The 16,509-nt window shown below is 38.0% G+C and overlaps 1 protein-coding gene across 1 annotated transcript; it reads left to right on the top strand.

Annotated features, from left to right (window-relative positions):
* The first annotated feature begins 1,309 nt into the window (after nt 1-1,309).
* Nucleotides 1,310-12,183, top strand: LOC140240845 (tubulin polyglutamylase TTLL11-like). Its single transcript, XM_072320619.1, has 7 exons — nt 1,310-1,850; nt 2,871-2,976; nt 4,242-4,447; nt 5,337-5,834; nt 7,719-7,930; nt 10,873-11,163; nt 11,700-12,183. Exons 1-7 carry the CDS (start codon nt 1,410-1,412, stop codon nt 12,028-12,030), a joined length of 2,085 nt encoding a protein of 694 aa, XP_072176720.1. The 5' UTR covers nt 1,310-1,409; the 3' UTR covers nt 12,031-12,183.
* Nucleotides 12,184-16,509: the final 4,326 nt, after the last annotated feature.

The raw sequence follows: 16,509 nt of genomic DNA on the forward strand, positions 1-16,509 counted from the left end.
GGGTAAATTTTTTGCCTGAAGTGAGATAAATTTTCACCCTCTGATAAAACATGTAAAAAACAAGATATCAGTCCCTTCCAGAAATACACGCAAAAGCTAAATCTGAGCAAAATGATGTGATAGTATTTTAAAGGGATCGAATAGTTTTGGTTGAGACCATTTTTCTAACATTTTTGGTGAGATAATGAGAAACCCTAATATGAAAGAGCATGTAATTCCATGAGGAATTCAACGTTTATCTAATTAAAATTGGTTTTGAAACGGCTGAGATATCGAAGACAGAGCGATCTTAGTAAAATGTGGGACTCACCTTTTATTACAATCGCTTTGTTTTACTTTGTTTTTGGATGTTTCAGCCATTCCAAACCCGATTTTCATCAAATAAACTTTGAATTCCTCTTAAAATGATATGCTCTGTACTATTTCATAAGTGTTTTCTTGGTATCTCGCAAAAAATTAAAAGTCCATTCACAATTCTCATCTCCACCAATACTGCATGATCCCTTTAAACTACAAAATGTATATCCTTATGCAAAGACTGTTCATCTTATCACTTTTCAGTCAATTTCAGACAAATTAAACCGATATAGTATTTTCAAATATATTTCTTTATGAATTTATATTTTCATAGTGGTGTCCAGACATGTCCAGTCGCGGTAATTTTGATTTTGATTATGCTAATTTTTGTTCAATTTCTATTCGCGCATTAGTCTCCGGCATGTGTTTACTGTTATGTACCTCTCAATATTTTGAAGTAGGAATGGCGGAAAGTAGTTGCAATCATAGAGACGAAATCTTCCCTAGAGAGTGACTGGTCATTATTAAGAGACATATGAATCTATTGTCTTCTTGTCTGTGAGATAGATCTTTTTGGTACATACCTGATGTGTGCGTGGCACTTCACATAATTTTTGAGTGGCGGCATCATCAAACAATGGATCAAGACAATAATAATTGCGATATCTGTAACTCTACCATTTGAACTCCTTAGAACACAGGATTCTGTACTTTACAAACAAAACTCATGAAGCTTGACCCTTTTATTCACAACCCATAGAAGTTTTACTCCGAGATACTACTCTAGTACCCTCTTTGCCACAGGCTACAAATCTCACAACTTTCCAATAAAAAATTCAAATACTTGCGAGCCTGCGATATGATAGGGCGCCAGCTACGATGCCAAAATGTACTCGCAACGCATTCTGTTTACATGCACTACGGGCTATATGAAGATCTTCTGTTAGCTGTGCCTTCGGATTCGTTGTTGATGCGCTATGCCGACGCGACCGCAAATATCTATTGGAACAATCAACGCGTCTAGCAACCTGTTACCGCTCATTCCAAGTAAAGGAAAGTACTTTATAAACTCGAAATTATGGGGTAACTAACCGAAATGAGACATCATAATTATGTTGACTTCGAACGGGGGTCGGGACTTAAGCAACGCCAAGCTTGAGCCGATCAAACCGAGGTCCACTCATGCCCAGCTGGCGTACGAGGAGTGCTTGAAATTGCAGCTAGCCCAACTTGCCGCGGACAGACAACGAGAGGCCGTAGAAAAGGCTGCCCGCAGCACTGGCGGTGATGGAAAGCAAAAGCTGGCAGCGGCTCGCAAGAATGCAACATCAACTTCAGTTTATCTCGGGCAGACTCCGAGTATAGCGAGGGTCCAGCCAAATGGAGAGGGAACAAGGAATGGAATTGGTTCTAAAGAAGGCAAAAAACCCAGATCTCGCAGTGGAAAAAGGCGTCGCCGGCATAACATACTGCTTGTCAATACAGCAAAATCGAAGACGAGTGGGGAAGTTCTGCGCATCAGTCTGAATGAATTAGGATGGCGATGGAAAGAGGTAGACGATATACCCGCCAAACGCAAAAGCAAAAATAACAATTTTTGTTCAGTGTTAAACGATGGTACAGTTGTAGTCGTTCAGCTGTCACATTTACCTCGTTGCCTATTGTCACATTTGATTTGTTTTCTTCTTCTAGTCTGTATCTTCTTTTTGTCATCAGCTTGCTTCTCCTTCTTCAATTGTCAAGACACAGTTTAATCATTCTTGGCTAGAGTTCCACAATTCCCTACCCTCCATCTTTTTTTTTTCTTTTTTGCTGGGAGTACATCATTCTTTCCTGATTACATAAGGCTATGGTCATGGAACTCGCTGCCAGAAGAAAGGTTTTGTCAAATGTACCTCTGCTAAAATAACAGTTTCAGGCAGGAGGTACACAGTGACAGAAACTCCATCTCCGATACAACGTAGAAGGGGAATGCTGTTTAGCTGCACTTCATCCCACTGTACATATACATCACACCAGACCCGCCAAACAGAACGAAAATACACCAAATGGTGGAGTGTATTTAGATTCTAGAGGAAGAAGATTGTAAGATGATTTTGTGAGAAACAATAATGATTGTGAGTGACATTCAATTATTCATGTTTGAATACTGAATGTCCGATGGACATGTAGCAATTTCAGTGTAATCTTCATGTACGTATGCATTTTCCATCAATTGATTTACATGTAAATACCATTGAGCTTCAAAAATTATTAAATGAAGAAATTTTAATGCCGTCTTCTGTTATACCACATTATACCACGCCCATCTATGGAACATTGGAATTTTAGAGAGAAAGAAATGTGAATGGGTCATGAGTCTACTTCTCTTTGTTCAAAAATATTATTGTAATTCTGTTACTGTCTGGGATTGTCATTTATTACATTTCTTTTTTCACCACATGTGCATGTGCAGTTGCATCTAGCCCCTTTACCTTTCTTAGATTTGTGCATCTACAATGTAATTTGTAGTTTGAAAATCTTTTCAGACACTCTTTTGCTACTGATAGCTGTTGTTTTATATTATTTTGCAGATAACAAGTTTCCAAAGTAAGTTCCCATGTGATTTATTCTGGAATGCCAACTCCTTCTTTGACTGCGAAAACATACCACTTGCAGGAATGGTTAACAAAGTGCCAGGTGAGTAAGAAGTGGCATATTATACATTATGCATTTACTAATTTCAACTAGATTCTACTGAAGTTATTTCATGCAATATTCACAATTCATTCCCTTTGTACAGTGTACATGTAGTAGCTTCTTCTTGTTCAATAGCCCATTGCCTCTGACATATCAGCTCCCACCTCCCTGGACATATATTGCACTTTTCAATAGTGTTTTATTTAAAAGTATGATGCAAAGTAAGTTTCTTGAAGGAGGATGAAGATTTGCACTGTAGCCTTCTCATCAGTGAAACCAACACTTTTCCTGCTATCAAATTTATAATTACATTTCTCAGCATTTTGGGATTTTGAGTATTATGAGAGGATGGATCTATCTAAATTATCTATCCAATCTATCTATCTTTCATCTTATCTATCAACCATCTATCTATCTATCTATCTATCTATCTATCTATCTATCTATCTATCTTTGTATCTAGACTGTCAGTAAAGTTAGTAATACTAGTACTACAATGTACATGTAGTCAGCTGGTCAGATGGTTGAAAATAGCTACCGGTACTTGAAGAGCTTAATGTGTAATTTACCAGTAAAGTTATTTTGCCATCTTCACTGCCTTTGCAAATTTACATGTTTGACATACATCTTTTACTTTCATGAGTTATGTTGTAGCATGGTAGAAGTCAGTGATGATACATTATATCGTCGGGTGAGAATGAGAAGGGCGTTAAGTTACCACGAAACCCAATGTTCAGGACAACTTAATGCCCTTCTCATTCTCAATTGACGATATGTGAATTCCCCCCCCCCCCCCCCCCCCCCGCAAAGTTCGATCACATCCTGTAGATCTTACATACTCGGGACAATACTTTGAAAGGCTTTTAATATGTAGATTTGTTGTTTTTTGTTTATTTTTGTGTTATATTAGAGATTTCACGTCTTAAAGAAACTTTTTGAGTTATGTATTATACAAAGCTGAGAATAGGATCGCTCATGATCATACATTAACAAAGATGAACCTTGCTGGAATTAAAGAAAGCACTTACTGCAAATTGTAATCATTTGGGTGACAAATGGGCATGATGGCTATACAATTATCATTCTAGTAGTTCAGAGAGTTCAAATGCCTTTTTAGGAAAGTGAGTTTGTATTAATCATATCATTTGCATAAGTCACAGATGTAGAATTGAAACTATTAAAACCCTATATTCCCTGGTACAATGTACATGTATAATTACATAATTTCAATATCATTTCATTGCTCGTTGCATTCCATGCTTCAGGTCTCCACGAACTTGTACGCAAAGCCCAGCTCTCTAAACTACTGCATCAAATGAGACAACTCTTTCCCAGTGAATATGGCTTCTACCCAAAAACGTGGATCCTTCCGGAGCAGTACCACGTGTTCTGTGCGGAGGTCGCCACGTTTGTTCAGAAGAATCCCCGATCGAAGCCAGTCTTCATCGTCAAACCGGATGATGGAAGTCAGGTTTGTGCGACTCGAAAACGTAACTCAATGTAGATTGTTGTCAGTGTGCTTACCACTGTAGCTGGTGGTAGATGTGGCTAGGTATAGTAAGAGCAACAAGATTTTCATTGGGTTGCTGAAGTTGCTGCACGATGTTGCTGAATATAAAATTCCAACCTCTCACTGCCGTAGGTTGCTACAGGTTGACATTGTAAGTTGAAACTTGTTCCTTTTTGGAGATTATTAACTTGAATTCTTATTTCTAACTCTTGTGCATAAATATGCCAGTTTCGTTTTAGATACTTAAAATTTATATAAACAAAAGTAATTGATCTGATCACTTGGTGTAATTAACTACAGTTTGTAGTAAGGCATGAATACTCGAATGAAACAACTTTTTTTTTGTCTGTCATACTAACATTGTAGCAGTCTCTTACAGGTAAGGCTATTTGTGCAAACCTATGTCATTCTGTCTTATGACAGAGATTGATTTGCAGTGTCTTTATATCAGCAAAATATCTTTTTATTTTGGGCCTCAAGGTAAAACTTCAAGCACTGAGGGGGAAAAAAGAATGAATGGATGTTCTATTACTATTTTCATTTGACGACTACTGCCTACTCATAAAGCCAAGAAACGGGACGTTTAGTTTGAATAGAGGTCAGTCCATAACTGGTAGTTTAGGAAAATACAAAGTAGCTGCAGTGTGTTGTTTTAAAACAATTTTGAAACAAAAAATAACAATAATTGAAATTCCAACAGTATTTTGATTAATGATTGCTCCCTACACGTTTAGTTGCAGTTGAAGTTGAAGTTGCCAAGAACAGAGGGCTTTTAGTTCAATTGAAGGACATGTCTATAGATAGTTCGAAAGTACAAAATGACCTTTGTGTATTGCTTTATCTTCTTCAGGGAGATGGGATCTATTTAATCAACAACCCTCACCACATGTCTAACATGGGACTGGTGAAGCCGGCCATTGTTCAGGAGTACGTCCAGAAGCCCCTCCTTCTTGAAAGGCTGAAGTTTGACCTGCGCATCTACGTGCTTCTGGCCTCCATCTCCCCACTCCGCATCTACATCTGCAAGGAGGGCCTGGCGCGCTTCTGCACCGTGCCCTACCAGCCGCCCAACGCCCGCAACCTCCACGTCACCTACATGCACCTCACCAACTACTCGCTCAACAAGTACAGCCACAGCTTCGTGCATACCGACGCCACTGACCGCGGGAGCAAGCGCACCACCAGCAGCGTCTTTGCCACCCTGGCCAACCGCGGCCTGGACACCATGCAGCTGTGGGAGAAGATCCAGGAGCTGGTCATCAAGACGATCACGGCCATGCTGCCAGATCTCCGTGTCATCATGGAGGCTGAGCTCCCAGCCAAAAGGATGAACCCATCTTGCTTTCAGGTAAATTCCATATCTAATCTGATCACTGCCCTGGTGGTTTCTTCTTACACTACACATGATATTACTGGCTGTTTGATATTCCAAACCTCTCCTTGAATTTGGCAATCATTACAAGTACCATATGCTGTCATAGAGTTAAGACTGTGACTAGATTACTTGCTAATGAGATGAGATTTAGATTAAGAATATACACAAATGCTGCATATTTAATTCCATCATGGGTGGTTCTGGTTTGATACTGCCCCCATCATATGTCTGGGTTGTTATACATTTTGTAGTACAGTGGTTGAGGACAGTTGGCAGAAACAGTTAGATTTTGAAATGAACTCTTTGAATGAAGTTACATAAATCCATGTTTAGTATATGGACTCTAAACTTGTCAAGATTCTGGGCTGTTTTCACACAATCTGGGAGCAAAGTCCATTTAGGGACAATATGGGGATTGAGGGAGTGCTATAAAACAGGAAAATTTTGCAAGAGTAATTTTTTGCACTGGGCTTGGTAAGATGAATTTCCCTCATTTCTAATTTCTCAAAATGAAAAATATGAAGTAGTATTGCTTGCATAAAGAAACTAGAAATGTCGCTACGGCGACTGGTGTATGCCTCCGCCATAATACGTGGTTCTCCTAATAGGTCTATAGTACAATGTCTTGACAATGTGTGATGACAGTTTCACACAATTGGCAAAATATTAAAATGACAGGTTTGCCACAAATGTGCTGAATGTTCACTTTCCTAGAACTAGGTTCAATTGGATGAATGATTAAAACGTCAGAGTGCAGGTATTTGGGGGAACTGATGATTTTCACTTGACTTTTGACCCTTTTACAAGTTTATGCATTGAGTAATTTTCAAGGTATTGAGAAAAAGTATAATTTCAGTATCAAATGGTAAAATAGTATTATCGAAACCTGGCCTTTGACCTTTGACCCCACAGTTCCAAAGAGAATCACTGTTAGGTAGAACATGCATAAATATGTAAGTTTCATGACAATACCTTGAGTTATTTTTGAGATATGGAGGAAAAAGTGCAATTTAGCACTTTCACTTGACCTTTTGACCTTTGAACTTTTGGCAAGAAACTTCCCACAGAATATGTATTGGGTTATACATGCATACATCAAGTTTTAAAAAAATCCTTCAGGCACTGCATAAATATAAGGGAAGTAGTTATATTTTGAGGAGTTGACCATGACCTTTGACCCCCTGATCTTTGACCCATGACCCCCAACTTCCCTAGATAATCACTGCTCATCGGTACAAGCATATATACTAAGTTCCATGAAGATACCTTGAACCATTTGCGAGATATGGAGAAAAACATGAAATTTCAATTTTTTTTTTCACAAAATAACCTTTGACCTTTGACCTTTGACCCTGTGACCCTAAAATCCACACAAAGTATCATCCCCCAAGGATATACCCTCATACCAAGTTTGATGCAAAACCACCACACGGTTCTTGAGATATCGACAAAAACAAAACGGGACGGACGTACGGACGTACGGACGGATGGACGACCCGAAAACATAATGCCTCCGGCCACTTCGTTGGCGGAGGCATAAAAAAAATATGTATTTTTTTATTTTCACACAAGTTTCCACTCCGGGAAAATTTCCACTTTTGCAGCACTTCAGACGATTTGTGCTAAATTTGGGCATTCTGCAGGGGATCTGGCCATGTAAACAGTGAAGAGTGATTTCCTATATTTTGTAGATGAGGCATAGCTCGCTTTACCTGATCTGGTGTAGTGATGGCAGTATTTCCAAACGACTTCAGACTTTCTGAGAGCATATTTTCCTTAGATGCATTGTGCATTTATGGCTTGATTTTGATGTTTGTCATCATCTTCATCCTTTGCGCCTCATTTGCTCTTGTCCAGATCCTGGGATTTGATATCCTGCTGGCCAGTAACCTGCAGCCGATACTGCTTGAGGTCAATGCCAACCCAAGCCTGCGACTGGACTTTGAGAACCACCTGCCCAATGGCTCCATGGAGCTTCTTCCTAGCCCTGTCGACGAGGAGATTAAAATCCCTCTGGTCACCGATGTGCTGCGATTGATGCGACCGGGCAAGATGTCCAAGGTGCCAAGGTGAGTGTTGTTCACACCTGCTAATTTTTTTTTTTCTTTTTCTACAAGTTCAATGTAGTATTCCCCCTTGCACTCCATCTCACTCCTATAAAAATGATTAGTCATTGTTAAGAAAATCTATATGACAATGCAAAATACTGAATCGGATGCCTCCAGGTTAAGTGAAAGATTCGAGTGACAATTTGATACCTTTCTATTTCATCAGAATGCTAACATTTGAAGCAATATATTTTATATTAGCTGCTGTCTGTTTGCACTTCACATCATCGTAAGATAATTTTTTTTACATGTACAGTCAAACCTGTCTATAGCGGCCACCCAAGGGAGACGGAAAAAGTGGCTGTTATAGACAGGTGGCCGCTATAGACAGGTAATCCAACTTTGTGTGCATTGCTTACATGTACATGTATCATCATTGTACCCTTACATGTATATACATGTATGTGTGTACGTATGCACACACCGTGTGTTTCATGAATTTAACCATGCCGGTGTATATGAAATTGTTGCATAGTAGTATGTCGTGAAGAAAGCTTAACACTAGTGCATTATTATTACTGAATGAGGGATGAATGGAGCGGTGGCGATCACTGAACGTTGCCAGCACTGTTACAAAGCAGAAAAACATGCTGAATTATCGGCTCGGCTAAGGCTCCATTGGGTTTTTGGCTGCTATAGACAGGTTAAAATCTACCGCGAGAAACAAAATTTGTGGCCGCTGGCCGCGTTAGACAGGTGGTCGTTATACACAGGGTCTTTAACAGGGCTTTTCTCTCGGGGGGGGGGGGGGATTTTTCAGTAGCCGCTATAGACAGGTGGTCACTATAGACAGGTGGCCGCTAAGGCAGGTTTGACTGTAGTAAGTTATGTAACTCACCAGAAATCCAAAAGCTATGTAAATGCAACAGTTTGTGCAGTAATTGGGTTTTATTGCAAGTGATTGACAAGTTGCCCTTCAACGACATGAATAAACAGATTATTCAGTGTTGTATAGTAGTAGCCATGATAAAAAATCATGGGCATACTATACTATAGTATAGTATGGCTTTGCTTCGCAAACGAAGATTTACTATACTATACTATACTATACTATATTATATTTTGGATCAAAAATCTATCCTCTGGTGATTGGTTGAAAGAGCTTCATGTGATTATAGGTATTTTCAGCTATTTCAGAAAGCTATGCATTTATTACAGTACTACAATAACTCTACTTGCACTCCCATAATACAACTACAGCTGTACACCACATAACGGTGGTATTTTTAGCCTGTTCATAGTATGCCATTCTACTCCTTCAGATGTTACAAATTATTTACATATTATTCTAATCAAAATAGCTGCAAAGAATTTCCAAATGCCATGCCCAGTGTTCAAGCAAATAGATAAATGTGTAATTTTCTTTCCATTTTTTTTTACAAAATGTAACTTCAGACAATGAAAAACAAAGCACACTGCGAGTATCCAATGATATTTGTGTACACTCACATGTGGCATATCAATGGCAGATTAAACAAAAATATCTTTACATTATGTTAACGTCATGCATGCAAGTATGTTCTCACTCTAACCAAGAGGCATGCCATTGATTTTTGCCTGAGGCTGGATATGGCAGAGCATTCTTTATGAGGTGGAAAAAATCAATACTGTGTAACATAAATGTGTAGCAAATGGTCAATAAGAGTGTGCACGAACTCCCTCTCTGACCCCCATCACAATTCTATAGATTTCAGCCTTGAAGTCTGCCTGTATTGAAACACTACAATCAATTCTTCATTTGCTCAATGGATGGTTGAGCAAAAGTGTGAACCCCAAGTACCCTACCCCCCCAAAAAAAAAAGTCCCACAGAAAACAGAAACTACTAACTAAACAACAGCAAAGCACTGTATAGCAATCAACTCATCCCTGAGGGACTCAATGTGGAAGGTATAATAGATTGGACATTGGTATGATGTCTCTTTATTTCATTACCATGCAGAGGGTAAATCATCATAGAGATATTATTTTTGATCCACACAATACCTTGCAAAATACAAATGATGAGCAGTGGAGTGATATTGGATAGATGCCAAGTAAATCATGTTACACGCCACCTCATGTTTCAGTTGTCTTTAAAATCAGTAGAGTTATTACAATAAACAGATTAGTACAGTTACCATGAAAATCAGGCAAAGGAGGAGAAAGATTTGACCTTTTATAGCTTCACATATTTCCTCGAAGCCATGATTGGTCAAAATCTTGAAGGAGATTACTGAGTTTACTGTAGAGCAGGATATTTTCACTGCATGAAATTTTCACCAAATTGAGCTGGCGGCCTTTTTCGCAGCATGAAATTTGTGCAAATTGCCACTGGCATTTAATGCACATAGCGTAAACAACTTTCACTTGTATTTTAATTTTGCGAATCTTGGCTCTTGGGTAATTTGCAAATTTAAAATGCAAACAAACATTTTCTGTTTCACAGTGTAATGTCTTCACCTCCATCATGACTTACATCATAACTTCGCAGTTATGACTTTTATTTCTAAAGAGTTATACTTGGTAAATCATCACCCAAACTGAGTGTTTTGGTCGTTCTGATGTTTAAACCAGAAAGAGAGCTATGAGGCACTGTCATTATCACCTCATCTTACTTTCACATGTACATGTAGATGTAATCCATATCTCTAAAAGCTTACATAATCACACAACTCCTTCTGTTCCTTATTCTACCTTTTTATTTCAAGAGGTAATCAGCTTTGTCTTGTGTGTTGTTCACACAAACATGGTTTGCAGACATAAAAAGTTACCACTGGCAAGGGATTATACCCTATACAGTGCTTTAAGCAGTAAGGTAGCATGTATATATTTTAGCATGTGTATATTTGTGCATGAGCTGTGAGCTTTGTGAGAAGCAAGTTACAACTATCAATTTGTCCTGTCCATTTGTATATGTACATAGGAGTGCCGCATCAGTAATGGCCGCCAAGCGCAACCAGATCCAGGTGGTCAATCTAGATGAAGCCGGCGTGGACGATCCACCCCAAGAGAGGACGAGTGAGGATGCAGGGGCTGAGGACGAAGAGGAGGACCCCCTCTATGGTTCCTGTCTGGAGGAGATCTGGCCCAGGAAGTTTGCCAGCGAGTACGAGCACCTGCGGGTTATGGAGCGCGTGGCTGCCTTCTTCAACCTCTTCCTTGGCGTGCGGGGAGCGCAGCGCATGGGGGCCACTGGATTCCGGACCTTCTGCAGGTAACTAATTGCTGGTGAATCCAAATACCCTGAGTTTATTTTAATTTTATTCCAACTCAATATGTGCCCCTGAGACCATAATTGTAAAATGGGTTGTAGAACTGGTATATTTTGCTGGGGGGGGGGGGGGGGGGGTTCCCCACAAATGTTTAAACTGACTACTATTTATAGTCATCAACTGCAAGAATATTTCTTCCATAACACTAATGCAAGGTATATTGTCTCCAGAACAAACCTTTCTTATGAAGAGGGATAATACCATAGTACTTATTTTTCATTCATTCCCTATGATTCTCTGTGGTAAATTAAACCAATCATGATTTTGTCTCATAGTTCCCAATGCATGAATTTATTATACTCGAGAGGTATATGGCAAATAGAGTAGCTGATTGCTTATTGCACAGACATTTTTAGTGTCTACCCTATCCATCTTGTTCATTTGTATGCTTGTCATTGGAAAGCCATTTTACTTTTCTAGTCAGGAAGTGTTGATATTTTCTAAATTTTGCCTTGTGCATCGTTTTATCTGATGTCAGAAAATGCAAGCTTTGCCAGAGCGGCTTCTCAATGGCTGCAGCAGACATCATGTACATCGACATCGCTCGGCGCTGGAATGAGCAGAATTGCGAGGCCGTGGCAGCAGGCATGTGCTTTGGGGCGTTCCTGGAAGCCTTCTTCTTGCTGGCCAGGAGGAAGGTGCGAGGAGACACCCTGTGCGACAGGGTGATGGCACTGGTAGAGCACTGCGAGACCAGCCTGAGTGAGGACCGGGCGTGTCACCGAAGGGGGCTGCCGTTGTCACGGCGACTGGTCCGGCCCATGATGGCCGCCAGGGGACTCCAGCACAAGGATGGCTCGGAGAATTGAGGCGTTCCATTTGAACAATAACAAGCATTGTCACTGGAATCATGGTGGAGTTCAAAGTTTGTATTTTCATATACTTGCCTTTAAGTTACCATTATGTATTCCTGCAGTTATCTTTGAAGGTATCTATAAATCCAAACACACATTCAACTGATAAGCAACCTTTTTTTTTTTTTTGGGGGGGGGGGGGGGGGAGGGGGAGGCACCGGGGAAAGCATATGGTATTGGTGTGTTGTGAAGAGAAGTGTGGAAGTATTAAATGTACGCAGTAAGTTGTAACAAGTGCAATGTCTCAAGTTTCTTGTAAAATTGTTGGCTATATTGTAGGATATTCTGACGTCTAAGCTGTTATCTCAGCAAGAAGTATTTGTAAGTTTTAATGGCATTAAACTTTGCTTTTCTAAGCAATACTCAGTTAGTGCCTGTGGTGAAGGCAATGTCCTCTCAAGTTTTGACTTTTTTTTTAGTGGTATTAATAGTATTATTAGTCCCTGATAGTGGACTTTGTGCCCCTCAACTCAAGTGACCTTGGTTGGTACTCTAAATCAATCGCGGTCTCATTTAAAAAAAAAAAAAAAAAAAAAAAAAAAAAAAAAAGAATTATCAAACTTAAGAAACATTTCCCACAGGTCTGTTTGTGTGAGTAATTTCACAAAACCCAAGCTGAAGCAGAATCTTACACAGAACACAGATTGTTTACCCTTCACCAACTTTGCGTAGATGAAGCCAACTCACAACTTGTCTCATCTCTATTTTAGTTTGTATTTTCTAAATTCAGAAAATAAATGAAAATATTGAAAGTTTCAATAATCTACAATATTTCTGAGAGAACAACTTGTTCAAAATATGTTCAGGATCCTCATTGCAAAGGTGGTCAATGTACATTACCATGTAAATGTTATGGATAGGGCAGCAGGTAACAAGCAGAATTTTCCAAACCACAGAAAACATTCCACCAATGAGGAAATCATTCCATTGATGGAATTATCATGGAGCAAGATATTATGAAAGTGTATTGCTTTATAAATTTCTCATAATTCAACTCCATAGTTTTTTGTTTGTCATAAATGTATTGTGACTAATTTTTGTTTCTTCCTTCAACTCAGTCATGATATTAATGCATTAATGCAAAACTCTGCAATATTATTTCTGATAGTTATAGAAGTCCTAAAAAGCCCTTCTAATTTAATTCTTTTTATCAAAACAAAATCATAAGGATCATAACATGAGGTGCTTTCTCATTTGTAAAGTTTCCCAGAATACCTCTGTGCATTGTGCAGTGATAGAGCATGCATGTCCATGTTTATATTGGCCATAACAAACCTATGATGAGGCTGATTTTTGAAACAACATCCATGAATTAATTACCATATGTTATATAATCAGTCAATCGATCAGTTAGGTGAGTACCATTACAAATAACACAGGTTGAGCCTTAAAACAGAGTATATGGACCAAGTTTAGGCTTAGTTGTGAAATTTATTATTTTTTTTTTCCCTCTGAAAGAATGTATCCAGGGAAAGAATTTTCAGAAAGTGGATATAGGACAATGGAGTTGACTTAATGGAAACTTGAGTAAAATCAGGCAAACAAGGAAAAGACTGATGAATGTTATTTCCTTTTATTTATTTATTTATCTATTTTTTCAGTATTCTTTACCTGTGTAGCCCCATCAGTGGTTTATACACTGTTACTCTTGGGAGCCCTGCAACTGGACTGTGAAATCGGATATAGAATAATTCAAATTACAATTTTTTTTTAATTCAAGAAATAGTTTCATCTATTATTTTGCTCCAGAAAAAGTAAGGATATTTCATGTGAACAAATTTTTGAAAACAGAAAATTTGAAAAGTTTTGAGATTATTCGGAAAGGTTAAGCTTTTATTCTTTCAAAAAGGAAGCAAATAAAGTACTTGAGAAGAGCCATTGTAATCATGCCACAAAGACATATGTTGAACAGTAACCCTAATGATGCCATTTTAAAATGAATTTGCCGACATTCAAACAGTCATTCCTTTATTTTTATTTTACAAATGTTTAATTACTTGTGTTTTACCTGCATCTAGCGATAAGTTTTCCCTGGGGTGAATGTCTATGTACATGTAGTGTTTGTGCCAAAGCTAATAGCGATTTAGTGCAAAATATAGATTCTTCTCTGTATGCTCATGCTTACATATTTATATCTCCATCATCTTGAAGGTGATTTTCACCTGAGTTGTTATTGAGTAATATCATTTGTGCTTCACCTTGCATTTTGTATTGATAAAGATCTTTTGTTCAGAGTGGAAAGAGAGTGATATAATTATTTATTCCTCAAAATAATGCCGAATATGGCAGCACTAAAATAGGTGTGTGTATCTCTATATGGATGATCTAACTATACATTTTTGTTAACAAGTGTTCAGTGTCTGTTGAAGCAAAATTTTTAAAACTATTTCCATGTAGCATTTGCAGCATCAAACACAGCTGAGAAGTGTTTTAGAGCATCTAATAGTTGTAAGCTTGACTGGAGATATGCAGTCCAGTCGTGATTCAGAAACTAAAAGATGTCCTTCCAGGAATGAAAGCATGTGAGGAAAGTGTGAAAACCTCACAGACATTTTTAACTGAATCATGCTTTGATTAAGGCACAAAGCATAAATGAAGACATCAAATATTACATCAATTTTTGAATCATGTGATATGTTATGCACATAATGATACTATGCTGCTGATTGCTGTGATTGTTATTGATTAGAACTCTGTCAATAATTAATTTTGATCTATGCATATGTTTCTACATATGCAATATTTTGAAAACAGTGTTCATAATATACCAGTTAATATAGAAAATGGTGATTTACAAGGGGAATATTATATTTTTTAGGTAATTGTACTGAAAAGAAAATATATTTGTAGAGGTCAGTATGTATTCATGTGTATATAACATTAAATTGATGAAAAAAAAATCCTCAAAGTGCAACTATATATTTGGATTGGTAGAATTTGTTTACTGTATGTTTGATGTTTCAGAACTACATATAAATGTATTTCAGATGAAGCCTGTGGACATACTTTTACTTGTTTGCATCACTGTCTGCTAATGTGAACACTAAGGACTTGTATAGAATGAGAAAATGTGAAGTGCTATGTACGCAGTACGGCCATCTAAAGGTAGACACATCATGTTTCTGATTGTACAAGCATTTTGCCTATAGGGGAAGAAAATTCATGTACAGACTGTCATGGTTTTAAGTATTAACGCTGTGCTAATGTGAAATATCTCCTGTAGTTTAATGGTCACTTGATCTCGTTCCAGTATTATTTAAATTATTTCTCAGACCGGAATCCTAGTTAAAATTTAATCTATTGGCTATTTTAGAACTAGTGCACACTTGTTCCTGCATTTCTCAGTGTGTAGTCATTATGCATTGTCTGTTTGCAGAAGCAATGTGCCACATTTATTCATGCACTCAAAATATGCACAAGCCATGAACTAGGTTTACGATACACTTGTACCTTTTTTTTTTAAGACTCATCTCATAGTTTTTACATTGCTCTGTATCACCTTCTGTGTTTATAAATAATATGAGAGGAAAGAAGAAATATGATTCTTTCTAAAACATTCCCAGTGACTTGAGGTGCCTTGTACAGGTCTTTCCAAATGCCCCCTCGTCCCAATTTGTCGAATTATTATACAGCTGTATGGTGCATTGGCTATGAACAACTTTGATAATGTTGAGCCAATATGAACAATTTTCATGATAATATTACATTCATACCGTGTAAGTAATAATACCAAACTCAGTACCAGTATGTGAAATTACACACTGAAACAAACTCGATGAGCATATTACAAAGAGTTTGCTTGCTCTCTATTTGCATCTTACCGCTTTTCGCATACTATCTAATACAAAATTTTACCCTACTTTAAAAACCTCCCTAAATATTGCCATTATTGTTAAGGATTGTCCACAAAGTATTAAAATATTCATTGATGTCATTTCAAAATTGAGACCCAATTTAAAGCCTAAAGGGTGACGGATACTCAATGCATGCTTCATTTCTTGTGAAATGTTACATTCTGTATTCATTTTGCCAACATACCACGCAAATTTGAAAGCAAGTACAACCTCTATGTAGGAGAAGAGGGCTATGTATAGTGTGTATATTGCTTAACTCGTAGAAAACTGGTATTCAAAAGTTTAACAAATGTGTATTATCAGGTCTAGCTGAGTGATATCAGGAGCTCTGTATTCTGCGAGTCAATCTTGCCATATTGTGTGCTTATTTGCTGTTTTCCTTTTTGCTGCACAACTGAGGTGACGTTTGATGGTTTTGAATTTATTGTCGCTTTTCTCAACTCGGTGGCATTGGCCTTTACAATATGCACACAACTGAACTTCAGCATTTCTTGACTGTGTTATTCAAGTGTGGGGACTTTGTGTGGTCGCAATCTTTTTGTGTTGATGTGGCAAACTGATGGCTTATATTAATGTTCTA

This window comes from Diadema setosum, chromosome 17 (assembly GCF_964275005.1).
Source record: "Diadema setosum chromosome 17, eeDiaSeto1, whole genome shotgun sequence".
Taxonomy (NCBI): domain Eukaryota; kingdom Metazoa; phylum Echinodermata; class Echinoidea; order Diadematoida; family Diadematidae; genus Diadema; species Diadema setosum.